Source organism: Pelophylax lessonae (genome assembly GCF_965119305.1).
Source record: "Pelophylax lessonae genome assembly, chromosome: 4".
NCBI lineage: Eukaryota > Metazoa > Chordata > Amphibia > Anura > Ranidae > Pelophylax > Pelophylax lessonae.
The window spans coordinates 670051537-670076825 of NC_138771.1; the positions used below are offsets into that span (position 1 = coordinate 670051537).

Genomic DNA, 25289 nt, shown 5'->3' on the forward strand with positions numbered 1-25289 from the left:
GGGGTGAAGATGACAGGGGGTGGGATGGGAGGAAGCTGACAGTGGGGTACAGGGGGGATGAAGATGACAGGGGTGGGATGGTGGGAAGCCGACAGGGGGGATGAAGATGACAGGGGGGATGAAGATGACAGGGGGATGAAGATGACAGTGGGGATGAAGATGACAGGGGGGGTGAAGATGACAGGGGGTGGGATGGTGGGAAGCTGATGGGGGATGAAGATGACAGGGGGTGGGGTGGTGGGAAGATGACAGGGGGATGAAGATGACAGGGGATGAAGATGACAGGGGGGATGAAGATGACAGGGGGGATGAAGATGACAGGGGGTGGGATGGTGGGAAGCTGATGGGGGATGAAGATGACAGGGGGTGGGGTGGTGGGAAGATGACAGGGGGATGAAGATTACAGGGGGTGGGATGGTAGGAAGCTGACAGGGGGGGATGAAGATGACAGGGGGTGGGATGGTAGGAAGCTGACAGGGGGGATGAAGATGACAGGGGGGGTGGGATGGTGGGAAGCTGACAGGGGGGTGAAGATGCCAGGGGGGATGAAGATGACAGGGGGTGGGATGGTGGGAAGCTGATGGGGGATGAAGATGACAGGGGGTGGGGTGGTGGGAAGATGACAGGGGGATTAAGATTACAGGGGGTGGGATGGTAGGAAGCTGACAGGGGGGGATGAAGATGACAGGGGGTGGGATGGTGGGAAGCTGACAGGGGGGTGAAGATGACAGGGAGGATGAAGATGACAGGGGGGATGAAGATGACAGGGGGATGAAGATGACAGGGGGTGGGATGGTAGGAAGAGGACAGGGGGATGAAGATGACAGGGGGTGGGATGGTAGGAAGAGGACAGGGGAATGAAGATGACAGGGGGGGTGAAGATGACAGGGGGGATGAAGATGACAGGGGGTGGGACGGTAAGAAGAGGACAGGGGGATCAAGATGAATGGGGTGGAATGGTAGGAAGAGGACAGGAGGATGAAGATGACAGGGAGGATGAAGATGACAGGGGGGATGAAGATGACGGGGTGGGATGAAGATGACAGGGGTGGGTTGGTAGGAAGAGGACAGGGGGATGAAGATGACAGGGGGTGGGATGGTAGGAAGAGGACAGGGGGGAATGAAGATGACAGGGGGTGGGGTGGTGGGAAGATGACAGGGGGGATGAAGATGACAGGGGGGATGAAGATGACAGGGAGGATGAAGATGACAGGGGGGGGGTGAAGATTACAGGGGGATGAAGATGACAGGGGGTGGGATGGTAGGAAGATGACAGGGGGTGGGTTGGTAGGAAGAGGACAGGGGGGGATGAAGATGACAGGGAGGATGAAGATGACAGGGGGTGGGATGGTGGGAAGATGACAGGGGGGATGAAGATTACAGGGGGGATGAAGATGACAGGGAGTGGGGTGGTAGGAAGATGACAGGGGGATGGAGATGACAGGGGATGGGGTGGTAGGAAGATGACAGGGGGGATGAAGATGACAGGGGGGATGAAGATGACAGGGCGATGAAGATGACAGGGGGGATGAAGATGACAGGGGGATGAAGATTACAGGGGGATGAAGATGACAAGGGGGATGAAGCTGACAGGGGGTGGGATGGGAGGAAGCTGACAGTGGGAATGAAGATGACAGGGGGTAGGATGGTAGGAAGATGACAGGAGGGATGAAGATGACAGGGGGGATGAAGATGACAGGGGGGATGAAGATGACAAGGGGATGAAGATTACAGGGGGATGAAGATGACAGGGGGGATGAAGATGACAGGGGGGATGAAGCTGACAGGGGGTGGGATGGGAGAAAGCTGACAGTGGGGATGAAGATGACAGGGGGTGGGATGGTAGGAAGATGACAGGGGGGATGAAGATGACAGGGGGTGGGATGGTAGGAAGATGACAGGGGGTGGGTTGGTAGGAAGAGGACAGGGGGGGATGAAGATGACAGGGAGGATGAAGATGACAGGGGGGATGAAGATGACGGGGTGGGATGAAGATGACAGGGGTGGGTTGGTAGGAAGAGGACAGGGGGATGAAGATGACAGGGAGGATGAAGATGACAGGGGGGATGAAGATGACGGGGTGGGATGAAGATGACAGGGGTGGGTTGGTAGGAAGAGGACAGGGGGATGAAGATGACAGGGGGTGGGATGGTAGGAAGAGGACAGGGGGGAATGAAGATGACAGGGGGTGGGGTGGTGGGAAGATGACAGGGAGGATGAAGATGACAGGGGGGATGAAGATTACAGGGGGATGAAGATGACAGGGGGGATGAAGATGACAGAGGGTGGGATGGTAGGAAGATGACAGGGGGTGGGTTGGTAGGAAGAGGACAGGGGGTGGGATGAAGATGACAGGGAGGATGAAGATGACAGGGGGTGGGATGGTGGGAAGATGACAGGGGGGGTGAAGATTACAGGGGGGATGAAGATGACAGGGAGTGGGGTGGTAGGAAGATGACAGGGGGATGAAGATGACAGGGGGTGGGATGGTAGGAAGATGACAGGAGGGATGAAGATGACAGGGGGGATGAAGATGACAGGGGGGGATGAAGATGACAGGGGGATGAAGATTACAGGGGGATGAAGATGACAGGGGGTGGGATGGGAGGAAGCTGACAGTGGGGATGAAGATGACAGGGGTGGGATGGTAGGAAGATGACAGGGGGGATGAAGATGACAGGGGGTGGGATGGTAGGAAGATGACAGGGGGTGGGTTGGTAGGAAGAGGACAGGGGGGATGAAGATGACAGGAGGGATGAAGATGACAGGGGATGGGGTGGTAGGAAGATGAAAGGGGGGGATGAAGATGACAGGGGGGATGAAGATGACAGGAGGGATGAAGATGACAGGGGGGATGAAGATGACAGGGGGGATGAAGATGACAGGGGGTGGGGTGGTAGGAAGATGACATACACCCCCCCAGCTTCACACACCCCTCCACCTCCATACCCCCCCGGCTACACACACCCCTCCATCTCAACCCCCCCGGCTACACACACCCCTCCATCTCCATACCCCCCCAGCTACACACACCCCTCCATCTCCATACCCCCCCAGCTACACACACCCCTCCATCTCCATACCCCCCCCAGCTACACACACCCCTCCATCTCCACCCCCCCACCAGCTACACACACCCCTCCATCTCCACCCCCCCAGCTACACACACCCCTCCATCTCCATCCCCCCAGCTACACACATCCCTCCATCTCCATCCCCCCCCCCCCCAGCTACACACACCCCTCCATCTCCATACCCCCCAGCTACACACACCCCTCCATCTCCATACCCCCCCCAGCTACACACACCCCTCCATCTTCATACCCCCCCCCCAGCTACACACACCCCTCCATCTCTTCCCCCCCCACCAGCTACACACACCCCTCCACCTCCATCCCCCTAGCTACACACACCCCTTCATCTCCATTCCCCCCAGCTACACACACCCCTCCATCTCCATTCCCCCCCCCCAGCTACACACACCCCTCCATCTCCATCCCCCCCCAGCTACACACACCCCTCCATCTCCATCCCCCCAGCTACACACACCCCTCCATCTCCATTCCCCCCCAGCTACACACACCCCTCCATCTCCATTCCCCCCCCAGCTACACACACCCCTCCATCTCCATACCCCCCCCAGCTACACACACCCCTCCATCTCCATACCCCCCTAGCACCATACACCCCCCCAGCAAGTTAGTAGTAGTTAAAATCATCACAGACCTCAGATCAGCGGCGCTGTTGCAGAGTGAAGAGCTTCTGCCCGCCTCTCTCCTCTCTGTACAGGAAACACACAGGAAGGGTGAGGGGCGGGTTCAGTGCTCGTCTCTCTCTGCTCTACACTGACACAGGCAGCTGGGGAGAGAGACCAGCTGCCGTGTGTGTAACTCGCGGGCGATGTGCAGGAACCAAGCCGCCCGCATGGCCGCAAGCATTCCGGGACTCAGCCCTGATTCGCCGGGGATGATCCCGGCGAATCAGGGACGCTTGGGAGCAGGAGGTATGGCTGCGCCCTAGGCGGCAGTGCGCCCCCAAGCGGCTGCCTTGTTCGCCTAGTGGTAGCGCCGGCCCTGAGTGGATCCCCTCTGAACGTTGTCCCCTGGGCTGGCAATGGTGATCAGTACATGTTATGTACTGATCACCACGGATCTTTATTCAGCTCTGCACTGAGGCTTTACATTCCTAGGGAGCCGTTGCCAGCCCAGGGGACAACGTTCAGAGGCTTAAAAAGTTTGTTTGGTGCTGGTGCCGTATGGCATTCAGGACCCATTACATTTGGTAACTGACCCAACCTATTACCCACTTGGGATCAGAAAAAGCTGAGATGATATCAATCAAGCCTGAGCACGAGCACTTTTGTTTGAACTTTGAAGAATCACCTTCACTAAGGACATTTGCACATATTTATTTGAGCACAAGTCACTGCTTATTTTGAATTTCTTAATCTTCAATACTGCTTGTGATTTATTTATTTATTAATTGTAATCTAACACTGATGCACTTTATATCCACTGAACACTGAAGTTTTATAGATTCCGTACATTTTGCTCTAATTTTTATAATTTATCACAGTTTAATTGATTTTATTATACACACTATTTATCACAACAAGCGCTGTATTTGGTCCTTCAGACCAATCACTCAAAACTACCTCATCATTTTTACAGCAGCTGCTACCTCACATATTTATTTATTTTATTTATTTATTTATTTATTTATATTTATTTTTAACTATATAAATAGATTGCACATTTTACCACATTTACCCTTTTCCAGTGGTGCGTGGAAATATATTACATATATATTTTTCTACATCAATATCTTATTTTTGTTTTTGGTTTTTATTCCTCTTTTTGTCTCCAACAAGCATGCTGGGAATAAGAATCAGAGAAGTGTCAGAATTTCTTCTCTCTATACTTGTTCCGGGTCAGAGACCGAGACAGTATTGAAGGGAAACCATCAGCATGACAGCCAGGGAACTAGCATTCTCACAAGGAGAGTTCATCAATGGCAGCCAGGGAACTAGCATTCATTGAGGGAACATAGAGTTCATCAATGGCCGCCCCCATGATTCTCTCATAACAGATTCTCTTCAACTCTTTCTCTGCCAGAACCTTTTTTGTATTTTTTTGCATTCATGTATAAAAAATAATTTAAGTCTTGAAGATTAGATAAAACCCCCAAACATGATCTATTTTCTGAAAGCAGACACCCCAGAGAATAAAATAGTGTTAGTCCCAATTTTGTATGTCACACCATATTAGCACAACAGTTTATTAAGCACTAAATTTCAGTAAATAAAACACTAAAAATAATTTTAGGGCACACAGACACAACATTTTTGGTAAAAGATAAAAGATGAGGTTGTACCGAATAAATAGATACCTAACATGGCAAACCTTAAAATTGTGTACGCCCGTGAAGTGGCGACAAACTTCAGTGCCTTATATTTTCCATAGGAGACACTTTATAATCCCCTACAGGTCATCAGTTTAGAGATAACCGTGAGAAATGGGCGGAGAGTTATTGATCTGAGTCCAGTGTGTGTGGTGATATGTAATGTGTGGTGCAATCAATGGCCTTGTATGTAGGTGTCCCTGACACGTGCATTTACATGTATGCATGTATGGGGGAAGGGGCACTCAAAGATTTTTTTTTTTCATCACATGGGGACAATGTGATGTTTTTTTGGGTGACAGGTTCTCTTTAATGAGACATCAGGGGTATAAAAGACCCCTAATGTCCCACTTATCTTGCATTATAACTTATGGAGCACAGATCGCACTCAGTTAGCTTCTTCCCTGGCGGCTGGTGAAAGTGACAGCGAGGATCAGAAGTGACATTTTATACATCACTTCCGGGTCATTAGCAGGAAGCGGAGATCAGAGAATGGACATTTGCTGATCTCCATTCCCTCTACTTGGTGGCCCCACCATGCCGGTCACAGGTCCACCGATGAGGCCAGGAAACATGGCGGGAGCACGCCCAGGGGGGAATGTGGAAGTGATTGGGCGGCTGTGCAGCCACCTAATTGCTTCCATCTGACAGTTGTACTATGTATGGTGGTGGTGAAAGGATTAAATATAAGGAATGTAATTCAATAACTGACACAATAAGTGGCAGCTGTGTCTGCATTCCAGGGACAGTCCCGGGATTTAGAGGTTTGTCCCTGGAAATGTTGCTGATTTGAATCATATTTGTGTATATGTTTTCTATTATGATTTGTATTACAGAGTCAGTTCACCTTCATGGTAATAATAATCGGTGATGGGTATTTTATTCCTCATTTTCCTGTTTCTATCAATGCCGGCCATCTGAGGTGAACCAAAGGACACGCTTTGCCTTCCTGGGTTAGTTTTAGACTTGGCCTTCGGGCCCTGCTGGAGTAATGAGAAAACATGAGCGTCCCTGGGTGGGCTCGAACCACCAACCTTTCGGTTAACAGCCGAACGCGCTAACCGATTGCGCCACAGAGACCACATGCTGAGTGCACCCGCAGCAGCCCAATGGAGACATGAAAGATAAATGCAAGGTGCCTAAAGGGCTTCCCCCCAAAAAAGGTCATCCTTCGAGCCGGAATTGAACCAGCGACCTAAGGATTGCTATTTTGGTCCTACAGTCCTCCGCTCTACCAACTGAGCTATCGAAGGCAACACTGGTGAAATCATAGCATGTGACTCCTTGCATGCAATGCCAGTGTTAGCAAAAAGTGTTTGGAGACAGTTGGCTGTAAGAGGCCATTCTCATATCGGCTACCAGCCTATCTGATTCTCACATCGGTTACCAGCCTATCTGATTCTCGCATCAGTTACCAACCTACCTCCACACACCTACAAAGAGACTAACATACTTGTGATATCCATTGTAACTATTACTTCTACCTATCATCATCTACTGTCACTCCTGTAACATCACTATCTGAGTGCTTATCATCATCTACTATCACTCCTCAAAGCCTATACCTTCAGTGTATCATTTCATTGCTACTTGCATAATTACTATCACTCCTGCAACATCATTATCTGAGTGTTTGTATATGTGCATACTGAATCAGGCTGAACCACTATGATGAGTCAAGAGAGTTGGATCAGGTGATTTAACAAGATCTCTACAAGACTACTGAGTGGAATTCTGCAGCTGCAAATCCATTATCCTTGAGCTAAAACCCAGAGCGTTACACTCTGAATGTTTTCTCCTAAAGTCTCCATTTATATAGAGAAATGTTCTTTGATCATATAGTGATAGGAAGTGATGAGGATTGTGGCCCCATTCACGCTTCTGCAACTTGTCATGCGACTTTAGACCCCAAAATTGTTTCCCTATGAGTACCTTTTTATATCTGTGAGACTTCAAGTCACAGCGACTTCAAAGTAGTTTTTCCGATTTTCGGAACGATTAGATATCAAATTCTGTGTGAAGAATAGCTGGATGTTAAGGACCGGGCCTGGAAGCCGGCCACCACGTTCTTAACAACTGATGACTCACCGAGTGAAAAAAAAAAAGAATGCCAGCAATAACAAAAAAAATGTAAAAAATAAAAAACGGCTTGGGCCCCCCTCCCCCCATGCTTACCAGGCCCTTCGGATCTGGTATAGGTTTTAAGAGGAATCACACACAAAAATGTCATAAACGTTGTGGGGTCCCCCCTAACATCCATACCAGACCCTTATCCGAGCACTCTGCCTGACAGATCAGGAAAGGAGTGAGATGACCAAGTGGCCCCTCCCCTCCTGCACCATACCAGGCTCTGCCCCCCCCCCCTGCCTCAAAGCACCTTGTCTCCATGTTGATGACAGTGGGGAAACACGCTGACAGCTGATAAATCATCAGTTAAGGACGCCGCAGCCGACTTCCCGGCCGGCTCCTTAACAATCAGCTATTCTTCACATTCTGATTGTTCTTAAACGCTGTAACTCATTAGAAAATAAAGAAACCAAACACATTTTTCTATTCTGCACAAGTCACACTCATCTAAAGTTGCATCAAAATCAATTTAAAGTCACATCAATGTCACATCAAGTAGCACAGTAAAGTCACAATGGAAATTGAACGATTTTGAAGTTGTATAAGGGTGAATGGGGCCTTAGTGTTATAGGGGAACAGCTGGACTAAGGAGGTGATAGAACTAGTATTGTCCATATCTAAAGGAGTCTCGGGGAAATCTTTATTTCACAGAAAAGAATGCAGAAATAGATCTGCAGATCAGGGTCTGGATTGTGCTTGGCAGAAGAGATGACATTCTACATCAGATTTCCCCAGAGACATCTATCATCTGTTGTAGTCATCCTGCTGTCTGCCGTCCACCAGAGGCCCTGATTAGGAATGTTCATGTTTCTATTGGTCATGTTCTATTTCTATCACTGGAGTCATGTGATCAGTTCTGTCAATCATTTTTCGGATTTTTTATGTCCCAATCATGTCTGGTAATTAGAAGTGATTGTAAGGAATCATATTGTATTGGAAGTGATTTCTTTATAATAAATGGAGATGAAGCATTTCCTCAGATTGGGCTGAGGTGTGCTCACTATGATATGAGAAGTTCTAGAACCCCAAAGACCCGTGACACCAGGCTTACTGTGTATATTCAGGATGAGCCCTGCCACTGCACACTGCGTGATCTGAGCCAGAAGAAGCCCTGCCCGCATCCACCAATGGAGATCAGTATAGAGGCTGATAGGGGGAGGGGCTAGAGGGTGACACTTCTACATAGGGACTTCTGCATATCACAGAGGGGACATGACCTGAAACGATGGAGGTCTTCTGATGCCTTCATTATTTCAGGAAAGCAAAAAAATCGAGATATTGGAATGGAGTCATTCTGCTATGATGGGGCTGAAGTAATTTCCCATGATCCTCGGAGAGAGTATTACAGGAGATAGGTCAGGTACTCCGCTCCAGCAGAAATAATTACACCATGTTGGTCAGAATCTCCCAGTCACTGACCAAACCAGCACTAGGAAATGAGAGCTGTAATATGATTGGTTACTAAGGGCTACAATCGATATCTATACAGGTAGAGTGCCCACTGGGTGGTACCATGAGCAATAACAATCTTAATCAGTGCCACGTCCCAAAATTGGGCATAATTTAGAGAAATCAAAAGGATGGGCTTCAAAGGAACATACACCAATCAGCTCCTTAAAAAAATCCATATTTTACTTTCAGACAATAATAAAAAAAACCCATACAAAATATCCATTAGAATGACTATATATACTATATATATATATAAACACCGTTAAAGCACTACTGAGCACTATATAATACAAACAAGGTGTAATTCTCATATTCCGCACACCAGGAGGCTTGTCAAGATGTAAGCTACGTGCTTCAAGTCTCTCCAGGTGCTCGGATTTTCCTACACCAGTGTGGTTAACTCTACATGTTTCGTGACATGGTCGCTTCTTCAGGAGCCAATAGTGTGTCTATTTAGAAAAAAATGTAAACTTAATAAATACAGACATATTAAATGCAAAATCATCACAAATACCTTATAATCGATACAATTTAAAGGAGAAGTATGGGAAGGGTTAAATAACTAGCACATATTACCATCATCCCAAATCAGCCGTTCTTTCCTTTTGTATTTCTAGCATGTGCACTTCATCTTTCCTGTAGCTCCCAGTAATGTTTAAAAGTTCAGAGGGGGTGTATAGAAACTCAGCAACCCACTCCCCCTGTCTCTGTCCCCTCCCCTGGGAGATGTGGCCGTGCTTACTGCACAGGCACACATACAAGCATCAAGCTAGAGCGAGCAGGTTGGCCACATGGCTCTGTTATAAAAAAAAACAGAGTTGCGCTTGCAATGATGATTAAACATGCTGGATAATTAACCACTTTAAGACCGGAAGATTTGACCCCCTTCCTGACCAGGCCCTAATTTGCGATTCGGCACTGCGTTATTTTAACGGACAATTGAGCAGTCTGCTATATAACATACCAAAAAAAAAAAAAATGTAAAAATCTAAATTTTTTAACATTTTAGGCCAATTTGTTTTCTGCTACATATTTTTGGTAAAAAAAAAATTGCAATAAGCGTATTTTGATTGGTTTGCGCAAAAGTTATTGTGTTTACTAACTACAGGGAAAGATTTATGTCATTTTTATTGTTTTTTTTTTTACTAGTAATCGCGGCGATCTGCAATTTTTTTTTTATTTTGCGGGACTGCGACGTTGTGGCGAACAGATAGGACCCCTAACTGACACTTTTGGGGGGACCAGTGACATTACTACAGTAATCAGAGCTATAAATATGCACTGTTACTGTAATAATGACAATGGCAGGGAAGGGGTTAACCCTATGGTTGATAAATGTATGCCTCATGCTTACTGACGTGTGTGGGGGGAGGGGGTTCTGTGACACAGACAGAGATCGCAGGTTCAGCTATGCTGAATCCTGTGATCTCTCCCTGTCTGTCACTGAGAAGATCCGCCTGCTTTGTTTACATAAGCAGGCGGGTCTTCTCACACTTTTCCCTGACGATCGGGGGAAGGGAGGCGGCGATAGCCGCCTCTCCTCCTCCGGCCCGACTCCCGCTGTGTCTAAGTCTACGTCGCTGGACCCAGGGGAGCCGACCTGCCGCAGTAGAATTACTGTGAGCGGTCAGCAAGTGGTTAAAATATAAACATACAAATTATACATATAAAGGCCAAAGACTATCACATGAATAAAAGTTCCCAATGAGTGTTGTGACAGAAAGTGAGAACTGAGCTGGAAGACACTTTGTCACATATGGTTCCCAGTCAGAATATCATGCAGCCTACATCTGTCACCGTGTGCAACTGACCACCAGAGACACCGACACCTTAGATGTAAAAAATGCCTGCTTACCAGCAGTACTGGACCTCTTTTTTACAGGAGGCCAGTAACGCTTTTCAACTTATACGGCTAAAATATAAATATGTCTGGGAACTAGATGAATTTTGATAATTTACTGTCCACTCATAGGTATCATACCAGAGTACCACTAATCTAACTAACCTAGCAGACAACTAGGTCCACATTTTTCAGAGGTCACCTTTGCTTCTTCTGCAGCAGAACGAAGAGGTTCAGTCTATCTACAGGCTGTGTTTATACAGCTAAGAATGAATTACTGAATCCCAAGGTGTTATAATACCATTAATTGAATATATTTAAATTTAGTACAAAGAGGATATATATATATACAGTACACACACACACACACATATATGAATTTCTTTCAGAAGTAAGATGGAATGTTTAAAGTAAGGATAACATTATACCCAGGAAGTTTTTGAAGCTAAGATAGGGGCCACATCCGGTAGGAACTTCAAAAAAGTAAATTGAAAATCTAAGACCGAGAGAGGGAGCTTTATGAAAAAGTACTAATGAAGATGATGATGGCTATGGTGGATGTGATAAAGATGAATATGAAGCCCCGTTTTCTTGCTGAATTTTCCATTTTATTCCCAAAAATCCTATTAATTTGGGATGTGCCTAGAGGGTATAGTTTGGAATATTTTCTTACCTCTGATTGTAAGTAAAACTACTGATTAACTAAATGTTTTCACAGCCAATGGGCTAACTTGTCCACCAGATGGCACTCTAAGACTAGAAATCCATTTATTAGGTCTCCTGGGAATAAAATTGGATTCATTTGATTCAATCTTATATCATATAAAATATTTTTTATCCTTAGATTAATTTAATGGTATTTTGCTTAAGGGTATATAGTTATATTCTTGGGGTGTGTGGCATTATTTGTGATAGTAATCATTTGGTGATTTGTCATCTTAATCATGTACAGTAACACTGGCTAAAGAAGTATTATTTTATCCAGTGATCCATATTAATGTATTAATTATTACTTCTTCAAAATCTTTAGATACATCTTGCACCATCTCCATCTTACTTCAGAAAACATAGATTATGAAACACACTTCTTATTATAAGGATTATAATAAAACATAGATATGGTAATAGTCTTCTTATCATGACTGAGTCCTTTTAGATAGTATGATGTCTTGTCTATAATGTACACTTTAAAAAGTGATTTAACCTTTTATAGTCTTTTCCAAAAGTTTCCCAAAAGTAGAAACTGTTGTGTCTTATGAAAATATGGAAATATATAAAATCACTTTTTTTCCCAGATTAACTTTCTTTAGAACACAGTCCCAGAATATTTGCCCGTTACATAGTTACATAGTTACATAGTAGGTGAGGTTGAATAAAGACAATAGTCCATCCAGTTCAACCTGTGTAGGTGTGTGTGGCTATAATCATCTCGCATACCCCTGAATGTTCTGATCCTTGAGATGTACGTCTAGTAGTCTTTTGAAAGCCACCATACTACCTGCAGACACCACCTCTTGTGGTAGAGAATTCCACAATCTTGTAGCCCTAACAGTAAAGAACCCCCCACGTTGCCTGAGGTTAAAACGCTTCTCCTCTAATCGCATTGTATGCCCCCGAGTCCTCATGCAATCCCTTCGACTGTACAGCTTTTTTTCTAAGCCTAGATCCCCATTGAGATATTTTTCTAAGCCTAGATCCCCATTGAGATATTTAAAAATTGCTATCATGTCCCCCCTCAGGCGTCTCTTCTCCAGGGAGAATAAATCAAGCGATTGCAGACGCTCTTCATAATTAAGGTCCTCCAATCCCCTAATTAGTTTAGTTGCCCTTCTCTGGACCCTCTCCAGCTCCAACACATCCCTTCTGAGTACAGGTGACCAGAACTGGACAGAATACTCCAGATGAGGTCGGACCAGAGTTTTATAAAGTGGAAGGATTATAGTCTTATCTCTGGAATACATCCCTTTCTTTATGCATGCTAATATCCTGCTAGCCTTGGCAGCTGCCGCTTGACATTGCATGCTGTTGCCTAGTCTATCATCAACCAAGACTCCCAGATCCTTCTCCATTTTTGATTCTCCCAAGGTTTCCCCACCTAACATGTATTGTGCTTTTATGTTTCTAGTCCCCAAGTGCAAAACCTTACATTTCTCCACGTTAAACCTCATTTGCCATGTCGTTGCCCACTCCGTTATTATGTCCAGGTCATTCTGTAGGATATCTGCTTCATGCTGTGCTGTTATTGCCCTGCCCAATTTTGTGTCATCTGCAAAAACTGATATTGAACTACTGATCCCGTCCTCAATGCTGTTTATGAATAAATTGAACAAGGTTGGTCCTAGGACTGAGCCTTGGGGGACCCCGCTTGCTACCTCAGACCAGTCTGAGTATGCGCTGTTTATTACCACCCTTTGGACCCGCCCTTTAAGCCAGTTCCGTATCCAAGAGCAAACCCTGCTGTCGATACCTGCAGACCTTATTTTATAAATTAAGCGCTTATGGGGAACTGTATCAAACGCCTTAGCAAAATCTAGGTACACCACATCCACTGGTCTGCCCCTATCTAGCTCACAACTCACCTCCTCGTAGAATGTTAAGAGATTGGTTTGACAAGAAGGCCCAGTTGTAAACCCGTGCTGGTTACTACTGATGATGCGGTTGTCCTTAGCAAACTCTACAATATAGTCCCTTATCATCCCCTCCAGAAGTTTACATACTACTGATGTCAGACTGACAGGCCTATAATTTCCCGGTATATGCCTCTGACCCTTTTTGAATATCGGAATCACGTTTGCTTTCCTCCACTCCCCTGGTACATCTCCTGTCCTAATACTGTCCGCAAAGATCAGGAACAGTGGTCTGGATATAACCTTACTGAGTTCCTTAAAGAGGTTGTAAACTCGTTAAAAAATTTTTTTTTTCTTTTACAACCTGCAAGAGAAAGACATAATGAGCTAGTATGCATCGCATACTAGCTCATTATGAAATACTTACCTTAGAACGAGCCCCCGCCGTGCCGCTCTCTTACCTGTATGACGAGCGACATGTTCAGTCGCCCGTCTTCCGGGATCGCGGCATCCGGCCATCGGATTGGCCGGAGCCGCGGTGACGTCACTCCTGTGCACGCGCGCAGGAGCCGACGGTCACGGCACGGGGCTCTGAAGGAACGGCACGATCAGCCGTTCCTTCAGAGCGCATGCGCCAGTGACGTCACTGGCTGCATTAAAGGTAAATATCTCCTAAACCGTACATGTTTAGGAGATATTTACAGTACCTATAGGTAAGCCTTATCATAGGCTTACCTATAGGTACAACTTCCTGAGGAGGGTTTACTTCCTCTTTAAGTACTCTCGGGTGTACGCCATCCGGGCCTGGTGATTTGTTTGTGTTAAGTTTATCCAGCCTTTCCCTGATTTCACCCTCTGTTAGCCATAGTGGCAAGTCCTGTGCACTACTACTAACCATACAGTCATGGTCAGTGTACCCCTCCATTTCCTGAGTAAAGACTGACGAGAAAAAAGCATTCAGTACGGTTGCTTTTTCAGTGTCCTCTGTAACCATCCTCCCATCACCGTTAATTATGTGTGCAATATGCTCTGCCCTAGTTTTTTTGCTGTTGATATACTTAAAGAATTTCTTTGGGTTTTTTTTACTATCCTCCGCTATTTGTCTCTCAAAGTCTATTTTAGCCATCTTGATTTCGTGTTTACACTTCCTATTTGCCTCCTTGTATTGGTCGAAAGCCAATACTGTGCCCTCTGATTTATATTTCCTGAAGGCCAATTTTTTTTCCCATATAAGTTTTTTAAAGCTACGGTTTAGCCATCCAGGTTTGGCCTTGTCTCTTCTAAATTTATTTCCCATAGGAATGCACTGCAAGATGCCTTTGCTTAATATGTTCCTAAAGCATTCCCATTTTTCCTCTGTGGTCAGGGATCCCAGGGTTTGGTCCCAGTTTACCCTTTCCATCAATGAGTACAATTTTGGAAAGTCTGCCCTTCTGAAGTTAAGGGTTCTTATATTCCCCACTTGCCTTGCTATATTGTTATTTATGCTAAATGTGATCATCCTGTGATCGCTAGAGCCCAGGTTGTCCTGGACTCCTACCTCCGAGATTAGGTCTGGGTCATTAGTGATCAATAGATCCAGGATTGCATTATCTCTAGTCGGAGAATCCACCAACTGTGACATGTAATTATCCTGTAAGGTTTCCGTGAATTGACGGGCCTTATGTGAGTGTGTAGTCCCCTCTTCCCAGTTAATGTCGGGATAATTGAAGTCCCCCAATATGATGACTGATCCTAGCTTTGCCACTTTACCCAAAAGTGCTAAAAATTCCTGCTCTACCTCCTCCCCTTGTTTAGGTGGCCTATAGCAAACCCCCACAATTACTTTTCCCTTTTCTCCTTCCCTATGGAGTTCTACCCACACGGATTCTAACTCCATACTCATCCCTTCCGTAATGTCACTCCTCTCAATCACCTTTACATTATTCTTGACGTAGAGACAAACTCCTCCCCCTCTTTTTCCTACCCTGTCCTTCCGGTACACCGAATACCCTTGGATATTGGCCAGCCAGTCATGTGAGGGGTCGAACCAAGTCTCCGTTATTCCCACAAGGTCTATGTCCTCCTCATGTACTAACATTTCTAACTCATCCATTTTATTAGCTAGGCTCCTGGCATTAGCATATACCCCTCTTAGTTGTACGGAAGTTAAACGTGATTGGTGGTTATGTTTATTCCTGTTTGGTCTGCGGTTCTCCCGCACAGACCTACCGATTGACGCTGTGGACCTACTGTCGCTGCTGACCCTACAACTGTCTTCAGTCCTTTGCTCCCTCCTGACTGATTCTACTTCTGAGCCCTCCCCCCGTCTCCTAGTTTAAAAGCTCCTCCAACTTGGTGGCCATCTTTCTCCCCAAAAGAGCTGTACCGCCCCCATTAAGGTGCAGCCCATCCATACTAAAGAGCTGGTAGCCGACTGAGAAGTCGGCCCAGTTCTCCAGGAACCCAAACCCCTCCTTCCTACACCAGTTCCTCAGTCACTTGTTAAGTTCCCTAATCTCCTTCTGCCTCTCCTGTGTGGCTCGAGGTACAGTCAGTATTTCAGAGAAAACCACCTTGGAGGTCCTTTTCCTCAATCTATTACCTAAGTCCCTGAAATCGTTCTTTAGGATCTTCCACCTACCTTTAACTTTGTCATTAGTGCCCACATGCACCATGACCGCTGGGTCATCCCCAGCCCCCCACATCAATCTGTCTGCCAGATCTGCGATGTGCCAAACTCGGGCGCCCGGTAAACAACATACTGTTCGGTTCACGAGATCTTTTTTACAGATTGCCCTCTCTGTCCTCTTGATAATTGAGTCCCCAACTACCACAACCTTTCTAACCTTTCCTGAGTTACAGCCCCCCTTCTTCCTGGAGCCGTCCCTCCCCTGGCAGCTGGGGGAGGGCGCATGCTCCAGCCCTTCCACCCCTGAGCTGATATCCCCCTCAACCTGCAACTCGGCAAACATGTTGGGGTCTATCAACTCAGGACTGGCCTCCCTGACTCTCCTCCCACTAACATTCCTAACAGTCACCCAGCTGCGTACCTCTGATGCCTGCGTCTCTTCTACTCCTCCCTCCTCTATGCTGGCCCCTGCCAGCGCCTGATGGGTAAAGTCCAAGCTCCTTTCCAGGTTGTAGATGCCACGCAGTCTTGTCACTGTGTTCTCTAGGTCCACGATGTGGGCTTCCAGAGCAACAAGTCGCTCACATCTTGCACAGCAGTATTCGTCCTCGATTGGTTCATCAAGGAACGCATACATGGCGCAAGAAGTGCACTGAGTGGCATCCGCAATCCTGTCGGACATTATTACCCACTACTCTATGGGGATATATTAACGACCTGCTCTTCCTTACCTACACTACCTCTAACTTCCCTGGTACTAAACCTGGGGTACCCACCAGTCGCTAATACCCTCACCAGTCACTAGATACTCACCAGTCGCAAGGATCCTCACCAGTCGCAAGGATCCTCACCAGTCGCAAGGATACTCACCAGTCGCAAGATACTCACCAGTCGCAAAGATACTCACCAGTCGCAAAGATACTCACCAGTCGCAAAGATACTCACCAGTCGCAAAGTTAAATGTCTCTTGTGTGTAATCTTCTCATTTTGTTACCATTATTGTCAATTCAAGGAAACCTTACACTAAACTTGGACTATAGAAGAAGTCTTCAGAAAAAACCTTGATTACCCTGAAGCTCAAACAAACTTTCCTTTCATAGCCAATTATCAGAGTCTTATGGTTTGCAAATTTGTATAAATGTGGAGATGGTGGGTTCATCAGAAGGTTATCTGGCCAACCCATTGAGAAAAATGTTATCTGCACAACTTTTATTTCATAATTTAAAATCAGAGCAACTCTGATAATTATAAGTGACTTCTTTATAATAAATGGAGATAAAGCATTTCCTCAGATTGGGTTGTGCTGTGCTCACTATGATATGAGAACTGAAGTTCTAGGACCCCAAAGACCCGTGACACCAGGGTTACTGTGTATATTCAGGATGAGCCCCGCCTCTGCACACTGCATGATCCGAGCCAGAAGAAGCCCCACCCACGACCACCAATGGGGATCAGTATAGAGGCTGATGGAGGAGGGGCTTAAAGATGACATTTTTACATAGGGACCTCTGTAGCTCACATATGGACATGATCTGCAGTGATGGAGGTCTACTGATACCTTTATTATTTTAGGAAAGATATCTAGATACTGGAATGGAGAAATTCTGCTATGAGGGGCTGAAGTCATTTCCCATGATCCTAAGAGAGATCATTATTTGAGATAGGTCAGATAGTTTGCTCCAGCATAAATGATTACACCATATTGGTCAGTAGGAATGGGCGAACGGTTCGGCCCAAGAAGGAGTTCAGGCTGAACATTTGCCTGTTCGGCCGTTTGCCAAACACCTGAATTTGCAGGGTGTTCCCCCGGGTGTTCGCCCCAACAAACACCCTGTAATGCACAGTGCATGCAAAGGTTTGCCCAACCAAGGTGCAGTGTAAGCTGGTTGTTAAGGATTGGAGCCAGGAAGCCGGCAGAGGTGACCCTAACAACCGATGAGTCATCAGCTGTCAATGGCTTCCCCGTTGACAGCTGAAAAAAATATAAAATAAACAAAAAAACGGTACGGGGTCCCCCCAGTCCATACCAGGCACCGTGGGTCTGGTATGGATTTGAGGAGGAACCCCATGCCAAAAAAAAAAAGGCCCCTAAAATCCATACTAGACCATTGTCTGAGCATGCAGCCGGGCATGTCAGGAAAAGAGAGGGGACGAGTGAGCGCCCCCCTTCCTGAACCATACAATGGGGTGCTGGGTGCTTTGGGGCAGAGGGGGATTTGCTCCCACTTCGAAGCACCTTGTCTCCATGTTGATGTGGACATGGGCATCTTCTTGACAACCCTGGGCTGTGGTTGTTGGGGTCTTATCTTTAACAAGGGGGCTCCCAGATCCCCCCGCCTATGTGAATGGGTATCGGGTGAAAATGTCAAAAAGTAATAACCACAAGAAACAGTTTTTGATAAATCCTTTAATAACAAATAAAAAAATAGTGCCCTTCCATGTAAATCCATAGTCAGTCACGATGCCCGATGGACCCAAAAAATAAAAAAAATAAAACGCTCTCGCCTCCCGTTGGCCCCGCCTCATTCTGTTTCTATGGTTCTTTTACTTTTTGACACTTTTTTGGTGAATGGGTAGGGGTACGATGTACCCGATGCCCATCCACAAAGGGTGGGGGGGGGGTAGGAACAGGGGGCACCCCTGTTAAAGTGGGCTTCCAGATTTTAATAAGGTTGTTGGGAAGAGGCCTTTGTCCCCATCAACGTGAGGACAAGGTGCTTTGGGGTAGGGGGGCAGGGCCCAACTCCCCCATGTTATTGACTGGGGGGACCCCATGCCATTTTTTTCTTTATTTTTTCAATAGCCGGGTGCCAATAATTGTAACTGCGAGTCATTTTAATTGGCATTTGGCTCGTTCTTTTTTTCTTTAGAAATTTCATTTTTGCTGTAGCATGTTTTTTTTTTTTTTTTGCGCTACTTTACAGGGACATTAAGGGGACCCCCCAGCACTATATTTTATGGAATTTTTAATATTTATTGTTTTACTTTAAGCATAATTAGAATCACTGCTCCTGAAAAAACTATTGTTTGTTTTTAAAATGATTTTTGATACATGTCCCCCAGGGCAGTACCCAGACCCCCATATTGCATATACTGTAAACCTTCAAAATTAGCACTTTTAATTTGTCCTGTTCAAATCCTATAGATTTCAATGAAATTTGCCATTTGGGTTAGAACATTTCCCCTGTTCGGAAGTTCTGCTGCGTACCAAACAGGAGGGTGTTCAGCCCATTCCTATTGGTCAGAATCTCCTGGTCATTGTGCAACCAGCACTAGGGCATATGAGCTGTAATATGATTGGTTACTAAGGGTGACACAGAAACTTTCCTGTGAGGACACATTTTAAGATTCAGTAATAATTTATATCAGTTTTGTTTGTAAAAAATGGAGTTCAGTAGATGATCTGCAATTGTTTACAGAACTGTTATCAAATCCCCAATTGTCTAATGAATGCTGCACTTCAAAGCCTGAAATGTGACTGAATGGAGTGGAATTGTGTTCTCTGTCCATGTGATAGGGTTATTTTTATTGTTCACCCCCTGTCATTTTCACCCCCCCCATGTCATCTTCCTACCATCCCACTCCCTGTCATCTTCATCCCCCCCTGTCAACTTCCTACAATCACATCTTTGTCATTTTCATCCCTCCCTGTCTGCTTTCTACCATCCCACCCCCTGTCATCTTCATCCCCCCTGTCATCTTCATCCCCCCTGTACCCCACTGTCAGCTTCCTACCATCCCACCCCCTGTCATCTTCATCCCCCCTGTACCCCACTGTCAGCTTCCCACCATCTCACCCCTGTCATCTTCATCCCCCCTGTACCCCACTGTCAGCTTTCTACCATCCCACCCCCTGTCATCTTCATCCCCCCTGTACCCCACTGTCAGCTTCCCACCATCTCACCCCCTGTCATCTTCATCCCCCCTGTACCCCACTGTCAGCTTTCTACCATCCCACCCCCTGTCATCTTCATCCCCCCTGTACCCCACTGTCAGCTTCCCACCATCCCACCCCCTGTCATCTTCATCCCCCCCTGTGCCCCACTGTCAGCTTCCCACCATCCCACCCCTTGTCATCTTCATCCCCCCTGTACCCCACTGTCAGCTTCCCACCCCTGTCATCTTCATCAGCCTGTACCCCACTGTCAGCTTCCCACAATCCCACCCCTTGTCATCTTCATCCCCCCCCTGTACCCCACTGTCAGCTTCCTACCATCCCACCCCTTGTCATCTTCATCCCCCCTGTCACCTTCATCCCCCCCTGTCACCTTCATCCCCCCCCTGTCACCTTCACCCCTTGTCATCTTGTACCCCTGTACCCCCACTGGCAGCTTCCTACCACCCAAGCCCCTTAAATTTACTGGTGCACATCATATATGATGAACGCAGGGACAATTTTTTTCTTCCAGCGACAACATGGACACAAGGACATTTCTCCTTCCAGTGAAACCACCAATGCAGGGAATTTTTTCTTTCAGTGACACCAAGGATGCAGGGACATATTCTTTTTTCCAGTGAAGCCACAAATGCAGGTGCATTTCTACCTAAGACCCTGCTCACCCATAGTGCAGTGACCGGGCTTTACAAATGTTTATGTTTTTTTTTTGGGGGGTGCAAGCAGCTGGTCTTGCCTAGGGCGCAAAATAGTCTAGCACCGGCCCTGCCTCCAGGCTTTCTAGGAGCAAAACGTACACATATAATTTTCAGACAACCTATCACTCTTTTGAAGGCCCTGGAGCACCAGGACAATGGAAACGCCCACAAAATGTCCCCATTTTGGAAAGCAATCACCCCAACACATAATCTAGGAGGCATAACGCTTCTTTTGAACATGTAATTTTTTTCCACAAGTTTTTGGAAAATGTGGAAAGAATTTCCCATTACAATTTTTTGAGGCACTGTAGGGCAATGATAAGCACTGACATGGCATGGATGTGGCACGAATGAGCACTGAGGTGGCATGGGTGAGCACAGATGAGGCATGGATGTGGCACGGATGAGGCATGGATGAGCACTGATGTGGCACGGATGAGCACTGACATGGCATGGATGTGGCACGGATGAGCACTGAGGTAGCATGGGTGGGCACATATGAGCCATGGATGTGGCATGGATGAGGCATGATTGAGGAATGGAGGAGGCAGGTGGTGAACAGTGCTACAGGCTCCCTCCTCTCCTCGCTCGCTGTACCGATCGCTGTGTACAGAGTGCGAGGAGAGAATTGAACTGGACATGCGCCGATTTGCTGACAACTGATAACTCCGTCATTGAACGGAGCGATAACGTTGTAGAGAGCAGCTGTCATTGGCCCTTTTTCATGATCTGTGGTGCATAATGCCCCATGAGGCATGATCCGCCGTGAAGCAGGGGCGCGTCGGGAAGCGCAATTCTGGGAGGACGTCATTTTACGCCTTCCCAGAATAAGCCGACCGCGCTATCATTCGGCTATGTGTCGGCAAGTGGATAATTGCTGTGCATCCTCTTGCAGCAAATGACTGACGCTGTCCTGAAATATCTCAGCTGACTCCTCCATGTCAATTGGTGGGGCAATGACAGGAGTATCTGTTGATGAGGAGGAAGAACATGGAGCTTTAGCAGCTACTGATGACTTCAATCATTTCTGCTTCTGGGAGACAGAGGAGGAGGAGGAGGAGGATGAAGACTTGGTTAGACACTCCACCACTCCTCTTCATATCTGGGTGTAAAAGAAAGGCCCATGTACCCTACATCTAGATGCTGCACCCCTGATGTGGTCTGTGGATATGAATGCTGGAAGAAAGGCATGCCATGCCACTCCACAATTAATTAAGTAGATTTTTATCATTGTAAATGTGCACAATCATGGGGCTTGTCTTATTCTGACATCAAAAGGTTAAATAACAAATCAACAGAGAGCTGAGCTCAGCCTCGCCCTGTGCAGATGAGTTGTTACGAGCTCAGTTGTATTTCTAGCTCCAGACTTTCACTTTCTCTTCTGTCAGCGATGGCGTCTGCAGATCTGAGAGCTGAGCTGGAATGTTCCGTCTGTCTGAACATTTATACAGATCCTGTAATCCTGAGATGTGGACACAACTTCTGCCGGGTCTGTATTGATGGTGTGCTGGATACACAGGGGGGGTCTGGAGGATATTGCTGTCCTGAATGCAGAGAGAAGTTTCCGGATCGTCCTGCACTGCACAGGAACATGAAACTACGTAACATAGCAGAGACTTTCCTGTCTGCTCAGCCAGATAAGGAGGAGCTTGGGGTCTTCTGTACTTACTGTGTGGACTCTCCTGTACCTGCTGTTAGATCCTGTCTGCTCTGTGAGGCCTATCTGTGTGAGAAACACCTGAGAGTCCACAAAAAGTCCCCAGAACACATCTTATGTGACCCCACCTTGTCCATGGAGAGCAGGAAATGCTCCGTCCATAAGAAGATCCTGGAGTATTACTGCACTGAGGATGAGACCTGTGTCTGTAAGTTTTGTGTGACTGGAGAACATCGGGGACACCAGATGGATATGATGGATGAGGCTTCTGAGAAGAAGAAGAAGACACTGAGGAATGTTCTGCAGAAACTTCTGACAAAGAGAGAAGAGATAGAGGAAAGAGTCCAAAATCTGCAGGAACACAGGAGGAAAGTAGAAGAAGAAGCAGCTGGTGACACCGAGAGAGTCACTGCCCTGTTTATAGATCTCAGGAGACGTCTGGAAGACCTGGAGAAGAGAGCCCTGAGGGAGATCTCCGGGCGGGCAGAGCGGATCTCCATCTCCATCCGGGATCTGGAAATAAAGAAGGAGGAGCTGTCCAGGAAGATGGTGGACATTGAGGAGCTGTGTAACATGACGGATGCACTGACTGTCTTACAGGAATCAGACACAGGTGACTTGTGTGATACTGAGGATGGAGATAATGAGGACAGAGAGAGACATGAGGAACTCCTCCATGATGGAGGGGGTCTGGGTGTGGCGGGGGTCTTACACACAGGTTTATCTGATATAATAAGAGAGGTAAATGTATACTTCTATATACAGGGAGCTGCAGACATATTACTGGATGGAAACACAGCTAATAATTATCTACAGATATCAGATGACAGGAAAACTGTATCCAGGTCAGATATAGACCAGAATCACCCCAAAATACCAGAGAGATTCCAGTGTTATCAGGTGATGAGCAGTCAGAGTTTCTCCTCAGGGAGACATTACTGGGATGTGGATGTCAGGGGATCGAGGAATTGGATAATTGGGATGTGTTACCCCAGTATAGACAGGAGAGGGGTGCAGTCAGAGATTGGAATGAATAAGAAGTCCTGGGGATTGGACAGGGAAGATGATGAGTATTCGGTGATACATGACAGTAAACTGACCTGCTTACCCACCAATCTCTCCAGTAACAGAGTTAGGATAGATCTGGATTATGAGGCCGGGCGGATCTCCTTTTATGATCTGTGTGACCCGATCCGACACCTCCACACCTTCACCACCACCTTCACTGAGCCCCTCCATGCTGTGTTATATGTAGATGAAGGTTGTATAAAGATATGTGGGGGGAGGCGGGAGATGTGAGAATTCTGCCCACAGTCTGGTGACATCACAGGGACGGGTGGTGGGATTGGTTCATTGATCAGCCAATGATTGGAGGAAGTGTTTTTTCCTGGGAGAAGTATGAGGGCTGCCATTGCAGGCCTCCTTCTGAAAATGCTAGTTCCCTGGCTGTGTAATGTAAGAACTTATAAAGTGATAGTAAAGGTAAAATAAAAAATGACATATGATGGCGTCTGTCACTGACATGAACATCGCAGTCTTTGTTTTTCGGAGTCCCCCTGTAACTTCCTTCTTTTACCTGTTGGTTCTGCTGTTATTTCCCAACTTCCTATAACAGACCAATCTGTCCAGCAGAAGTGGCAGTTAGAGGGTTGGGACAAACCATTTACTACTGACAAGGGTGCTTACAATGATCAGCTTTTTATTCATTGATGGAAAACCTTTATTCCAAAAGGAGACACAAATGTTGGTGTAACGGCTTATAAAGTGTTATCTGGAGTTCTCCTTTAATTTGTTAGTCACTTAAACATAGAAACATAGAAACATAGAATGTGTCGGCAGATAAGAACCATTTGGCCCATCTAGTCTGCCCAATATATCTGAATCCTATGAATAGTCCCTGGCCCTATCTTATATGAAGGATAGCCTTATGCCTATCCCATGCATGCTTAAACTCCTTCACTGTATTTGCAGCTACCACTTCTGCAGGAAGGTTATTCCATGCATCCACTACTCTCTCAGTAAAGTAATACTTCCTCATATTACTTTTAAACCTTTGCCCCTCTAATTTAAAACTGTGTCCTCTTGTGGTAGTTTTTCTTCTTTTAAATATGCTCTCCTCCTTTACCGAGTTGATTCCCTTTATGTATTTAAAAGTTTCTATCATATCCCCTCTGTCTCTTCTTTCTTCCAAGCTATACATGTTAAGGTCCTTTATCCTTTCCTGGTAAGTTTTTTCCTGCAATCCATGTACTAGTTTAGTAGCTCTTCTCTGAACTCTCTCTAGAGTATCTATATCCTTCTGGAAATATGGCCTCCAGTACTGCGCACAATACTCCAAGTGAGGTCTCACCAGTGTTCTGTACAGCGGCATAAGCACTTCTCTCTTTCTACTGCTTATACCTCTCCCTATACATCCAAGCATTCTGCTGGCATTTCGTGCTGCTCTATTACATTGTCTTTCCACCTTTAAGTCTTCTGACTTATGTAAAGTCCATCTAAATCTACTAATCCAACACCCCCCTCTCCAGACAATGCTGCTGTCCAAGGGGGTCTCCACTGCCCCTCCTCCATAGATAGAGGAGCCACCCTAAGACAGGAAGTGTGTTACTGGAAGGATCACCAGGGGAAAATAAAGGAGAAAAACAGAAAACTAATGCAGCCACCACATCTAAGGATTGGTAAGCTCCAATATATCTTATTTTTGTTTTTGAGTTTTATTCCACTTTGAGTCTCCAACCCGGAACAAGTATGTTGGGAATAAGAATCACAGAAGTGTCAGAATTCCTTACCTCTATACTTGTTCCGGGTCAGAGACTGAGACAGTATTGAAGGGAAAGCATAACAGCCAAGAAACTAGCATTCTCACAAGGAGAGTTCATCAATAGCTGCCCCATGATTCTCTCATGACAGATTCCCTTCAACCCTTTCTCTGCCAGAACCTTTTTTGCATTTTTTGCATTCATGTATAAAACATAATTTTAGTCTTGAAGATTAGATAAAACCCCCAAACATGATCTATTTTCTGAAAGCAGACACCCCAGA

General features: G+C 46.3%; 1 protein-coding gene across 1 annotated transcript in view; it reads left to right on the plus strand.

The window, feature by feature from the left end:
* Positions 1-23592, plus strand: part of LOC309552471 (uncharacterized protein) — a gene marked incomplete at its 5' end in the record, with an annotated part of 38945 nt that extends 15353 nt beyond the window's left edge. The window contains one exon of the mRNA XM_082253442.1: positions 21979-23592. Coding sequence (XP_082109568.1) covers positions 21979-23546 — 1568 coding nt within the window. The 3' untranslated portion in view covers positions 23547-23592. The remainder of the gene's footprint in view (positions 1-21978) is intronic.
* Between the last annotated feature and the right edge of the window lie 1697 nt (positions 23593-25289).